At 41.8% G+C, this 5,643-nt stretch overlaps 1 protein-coding gene across 1 annotated transcript; it reads left to right on the top strand.

The window, feature by feature from the left end:
- The first annotated feature begins 220 nt into the window (after positions 1-220).
- On the top strand, positions 221-5,643 carry LOC143877525 (labd-13Z-ene-9,15,16-triol synthase, chloroplastic-like). The gene is made up of 3 exons (XM_077379620.1): positions 221-766; positions 1,518-2,033; positions 4,802-5,643. Exons 1-3 carry the CDS (start codon positions 284-286, stop codon positions 5,426-5,428), a joined length of 1,626 nt encoding a protein of 541 aa, XP_077235735.1. The 5' UTR covers positions 221-283; the 3' UTR covers positions 5,429-5,643.

Here is a 5,643-nt window from a genome sequence, read left to right as displayed (position 1 = left end):
TTACCCCTTTTCACAATTTGCTCACTAACTCTCGTGTTAATGTTACCAACCAAAAACATAGCTGATATTGACAAGGTCTCAGGAGTATGATTTAAGCATTTTTCACCTTTCTAGAAGCAAAGAATTCAGACAGTGTGGCGGATAGAATTGGTAACTTTCTCATCCACAAATCCCAATATTCACCTTGAAGTTGGATGATCAAACTTACTAAGCGAAGAGGGCTATAAATATCACATACATTAATTGCTTCGTGTATCTCACATAATAATCCATTTTCCATTGCATGAACATTGTAGATATGGGATCCAACGTTGCTGCTAAGCTTAGAGCCAGTGTTTCTCAAGGGTGTTCATGGTTGTGGGAGGAAATCAATCAGAAAGAGGAAACAAAACTCATGGTTTGTGTGGCACTAGTCATTGCGATTCTATGGTATGCAAGGATGGCGAAAAAATCGAGCAAGGGGAAGTTGAAATTGCCGCCGGGTCCACGAGGGTTGCCGTTGGTCGGAAACCTCCCTTTTCTCGATAGCCAACTCCATATCTACTTCACCTCGTTAGCTAAGAACTATGGCCCAATCATCAAGCTCTGGCTCGGGAGCAAGCTCTGTGTGGTGGTAAGCTCCCCATCTTTGGCCAAAGCCATCCTAAAAGACCATGACACCATCTTCGCGAACCGTGATGTGCCCGTCGCTGCACTGACCTTAAGTTTTGGAGGCCAAGACCTTGTATGGGCTCCCTATGGACAACACTTTACCATGCTTCGAAAGGTGAGTATTTTGTGTGTTTGCCCCAATTAAAAGAAGGGACTTCTAAGGTTTGCAAGGAGAAGCAAGAGAGAGGAGAAAGGAAGAGGCCGAGACACCATCTCCGGCATTCCTTGGTGCCCCCACCCTCTACCAAAATCCACCGCCGCCCCTCTCCACCTTCTCACGGCCACCTCCATCACCGCCAGTCACCTCTATCTCTAACCCAAACCCCATTTCCATCCCTATTTCTCTTCATCTTCGACCATCAGCACTTCTACTTCCCCTGTTCAAAATAGCCCAAACCCATTCCATCATATACAGCAAAAAAAAGAACAAAAATCCATAGATCACTGCCAACACCATCTCTCTCTCTCTCTCTCTCTCTCTCTCTCTCTACCTTTGTTTTAAAAGGAAGAAGATGATCGCATATATTTTTGGGTCTGAGAGTTAATTTTGAGTAGAAAAGTAGAGGTCTGGTTTTAGGGTTTCGAAAATTCATTTGAGGAGTAAGAAGGAGAAGAAAGATAAAATGCTGCAATGAAATGTTCGAATTTATTGGATAAGCGGATACGGATAATATCCGAATTCGAACAATATCCGCTGGAGTCGAATTTGGTAATAGATATTAAATATCCGTCGAATTCAAATCCAAATCCGAATTCGGATAGTGTATACTGTAATCGAATTCGGATATAGCCATATACGCTTTGAATTCTATCCGTTTACACCCCTATATGTGCCAAGTTTCTAACACCTTTTATTTTTTCAATAGGTCTGCGTTCGGGAGATTATGAGCAAAAAGAATCTGGACTCTTTTTACACTCTCCGCCGAAGGGAGGTTCGTCAGATGGTGAGTGACATCTTTGCTAAGATCGGCACTCCGGTGAACTTCCATGAGCAGATGTTTGTAACGTCGCTCAACGTGATACTGAGCATGATCTGGGGAGGGACCCTGGATGGGGAGGAAAGGCATACCGTCGGCCTTGAGTTTCGAAGAGGGTTTGAGGAGGTCGTTGAGCTTTTGGGGACACCCAACGTTTCGGATCTTTTTCCAGTTTTATCCGTGTTCGATTTGCAAGGGATCGTACGCAAAATGAAGAAGCTTTCGTCGTGGTTGGACACGATCATGAATTTGGTCATAGATCAACGGCTGAAGAAGGATAGATTGGCAGAGAAAGGCGAAAAGGAAGAAGGGAAGGAGGATTTTCTGCAGTTGCTTTTGGGTCTTATAGAGGAAGGAGACCCCAAAACTTCCTTCACTGTGGCCAAACTCAAGGGACTGTTGTTGGTAAGCCACTAAGCCTTCTATACCGACATGAAATTAGCATAATCAGGAATGATAATCACAGCACAATCTGTTGTAGTCTCTGTTTGTTTATGCCAACCGATTGTGAGCCCAAAACCAATTATTGGGCTCAAAACTGAACATAATTTTCAGTCCAATAATTGGTTTCGGGCTTACAATCAATTGTCAAAATATTAAACAAACAGGGCTTTAGATTTTCATTTAGAGCCCAATACTAGGTTGGGGAGTGATAAATAGACTCCCCAAATTGATGAATCGACTCCCCATGTGTCTTTCTCTCTCCTCTAGGTTAGAGAGAGAAAGAGGAGAGAGATAGACACATGGGGAGTCAATTTATCCATTAGGGGAGTCGATTTATCACTGCCCTACTAGGTTTTGAACAAACAATCTGTTGTCATAATCTTAAACCAACTGGGCCTAATGAACCTCTTCGTTTAAGATTATGACAACCGATATTGTAAGTGCCAAACCGATTAGTGGACTTAAAATTACGGTTTTGGATAGGGGTGCAACTCGGGTTGGGTTGGATCGTGTTGAGGCCAACCTTAACCCAGTCCGAGATAGCATTACCTCAACCCAATCCGAACCCAACCCAACCTGAGCCTCGGGTTGAGGATGGTCAACCCTAACCCAACCCGCGTCTAAAATTTTCAACCCTAACCCAACCCCATCAACCCAAAATCGGGTCAGGTTGAGTCAGGTTCACAGTTCGCCTTCGGCCATACAGAAAAATACAGTAATCCAAAGAATATCAAGATATAGTTAGAGGATGAAGGTCGGATTCGGGTCGGATCAGGTTGCCAAGACCTCAACCCCAACCGAACTCGAAATTAAATCGGTTTGGCTTTTCTCAACTCTAACCAACTTGAGAAAATGCCAACCCAATCCGAACCAAAATCGAGTTGAACCCGTCGGGTTGGGGTTGAGCGCGACCCAAGTTGCACCCCTAGTTTTGGACACAATCCAATGTCAAAATCTAAAACGAGCATGGCCTTATATTCAAAACTCATTGAGCATAATAACGAATCTGATGATCCTAAATACCGTACGCCGAAATGACGGCCTCTCAAATTCGTGACAAGGTTTTCTCTCTCTTTTTAACGGATCTTCTTTCAGACTACTTTTTGGCAATATTTGTTGCGAGAAAGTATACAGTGCGAGGCCGTGCATGTAGGTGCAGCCCAAAATAACAGTGGGGCCTACATTATTTGGATGATCCAAACCATTCATTTTTTGGGCTGCATGTGCACGCACGGCCGTCCACCATATAAATTCTCAAAATTGCAACTTTTTTCCACTCGCTATCACCGTTCAAGAAAACAACCCTTCAAAGAGTTTTGAGGTATTATTATTTGTGCAACTGATGCCAGCTTGAGTCCCTAGTAGTAGGTTGTGGCTGTTCTCAATGGGGAATAAATATCCTTGAATAAGTTCTTTCTGCCATTTGCTATTTGCTTGGATAATTTTATCTTGAAATTTTCTTGTCCTTAACCGAGTTTTCCTAGTAATATTTTAATTATCCAAAAACAAAGGTCAACACGAAATGTGGATAAACCGGTAGGGGTCCCCGCCAAACCCCGGCCAATTTACCTATAAAAAAACATGAAATGTGGATAGCAAGTCCATCCAAGAAGAATTACTGGCGGACCACAATGACTCCGAAGGTGAGCCATTGCAGAAGGTTCCAAAGAAGAATTACCTCGTACTCCCTACCGAAGATGTACCCAAAGATCCCAATATGCACCTAACTCAAAAGCCATTGCTAATGTGTGTTGAGCTACATCCGCAACATATATCAGATCATTGGAAACCCATTGTTTTTCCTATTTCTCCTAGTTACTGTCTCTAGGGTTAGTTCGAAGAATTTGGATCAACTGGGATCCTTTATTCCCCTTTCTATTATGGTCTCTAGGGATAGTAGGGGTGGTGCTTTGTGCTCTTGATTGTAATGTCTTTTTTTTTTTTTTTATATTAATACATTCGTAGGGGTCCTACCTAACCCCAGCTTACCTATAAAAAAAGTTCATCCAAGAATTAGGGCTGTTACTCGGGTCGATTTTTAGGAATTTTGGTTGAGATTTTACAACAAATTTGGGTCGGATTCATGTTGATTCCTATAATGGGATAACTCACTAGATTTACCACAAATATAGATAATGGAATCATCATTAAAAAAGGGGAGTGATAAATCGACCCCCATATATTTTAAATCGACTCCCATGTGTCTTTCTCTCTCCTCTGGATTAGAGAGAAAGAGGAGAGATACACTCATGGGGGGTCGATTTAAGATATTTGGGAGTCGATTTATCGCTGCCCTTAAAAAAACATAGATAATGGGATAACTCACTTTGCTTTACACTTCTTTGATTGCTGTTGAGATCTTTTGGGAATTGTAATAGCCTCTCACAGCTGGTTACTTAAAACATAAAAAACAAGGTGAGTTCATCCTATAAACAAAACATGGTTGCGGGTGACACGGGTTCTAGGCTAGCTACCTTCAGCCCCATTATTTTTGCACTGTTAAAATATATGGTGAGATCTGGCCGTAGTAGTTAGGTTAGATTAGGATTGCTATCTATTTTTCATTTCATATGATTATGCTAATCTCTTTCTATGTTTATCCCTTGGAGTGTTTTATATAAACACTCATTAGGGCCAATTGTAATGTATCCAAGATTGGCAAATCTCTTATTCCTTTACAATAACAACCCTAATTTTCTTATTCACAACTATATAAACTTGGTTGACAGAACCTCCTGTTGGGCGCGACTGATACAACATCGACGACAGTGGAATGGGCCATGGCTGAGATGATGAAGCATCCTGAGATTATGAGGAGAGCTCTAGAAGAATTGGAGGAAGTAGTTGGGAAAAATAATGTAGTAGAAGAGTCTCATTTGCCTAAATTGAGCTATTTGGGTGCAATCTTGAAGGAAGTTTTACGTTTGCACCCGTTAGTCCCGTTCTTGGTCCCTCGTAGACCTAGCCAATCATGCGTGGTAGGCGGTTACATGATCCCAAAAGGAGCCCAAGTATTGGTGAATGTATGGGCCCTGCATATGGACCCCAAAGCTTGGGAAAACCCAGTAGAGTTCCAGCCAGAGAGGTTCTTGAATGCTACTAACAAATACGAATTCGGCGGTAACAACTTCAGTTATCTTCCATTTGGGTCTGGGAAGAGGATGTGCGTAGGGGTCCCCATGGCGGAGAGGATGCTCATTTATGTATTGGCTTCTCTGTTGCATTCCTTTGAGTGGCGATTACCGGAGGGGGAGAAGCTTGATCTTTCAGAAAAGTGTTCAATTATTCTAAAGAAAGAAACACCACTAATTGCAATTCCCATGCCAAGGCTATCCATTCCAGAACTGTACTCTTGAAGAACAGTCATTTCAATCAGTTTCTATATATATATTCTTCTTCTATATTTCACTTTGTTAACTACCATAGGTAAATTAAGCTTTGTTCCTGTATGCTGAAATCCATTTCAGAATTCATATACTACAATGCTTGTAATAAGAAATGTTGGCTTTTAAGAACCTTAAAATGTAGCTTTTTAGTTGAACATTATCTATGTACCTTTTTACTTGAAAAA

This window comes from Tasmannia lanceolata, unplaced genomic scaffold (genome assembly GCF_043159265.1).
Source record: "Tasmannia lanceolata isolate RefF3 unplaced genomic scaffold, GAP_Taslan_0.1 ptg000002l, whole genome shotgun sequence".
NCBI classification, from domain to species: Eukaryota; Viridiplantae; Streptophyta; class Magnoliopsida; order Canellales; family Winteraceae; genus Tasmannia; species Tasmannia lanceolata.
Note: the sequence above shows the minus strand (reverse complement) of the source record. Positions and strands in the feature narration are given on the sequence as shown.

Excerpts from the sequence above, each read along its gene's own strand:
- LOC143877525 (XM_077379620.1), top strand. The coding sequence starts at position 284 with ATGAACATTGTAGATATGGGATCCAACGTTGCTGCTAAGCTTAGAGCC. Across the intron at positions 767-1,517 it reads ACTTTACCATGCTTCGAAAG|GTCTGCGTTCGGGAGATTAT; the intron begins GTGAGTATTTTG and ends TTTTTTCAATAG. Across the intron at positions 2,034-4,801 it reads AACTCAAGGGACTGTTGTTG|AACCTCCTGTTGGGCGCGAC; the intron begins GTAAGCCACTAA and ends CTTGGTTGACAG.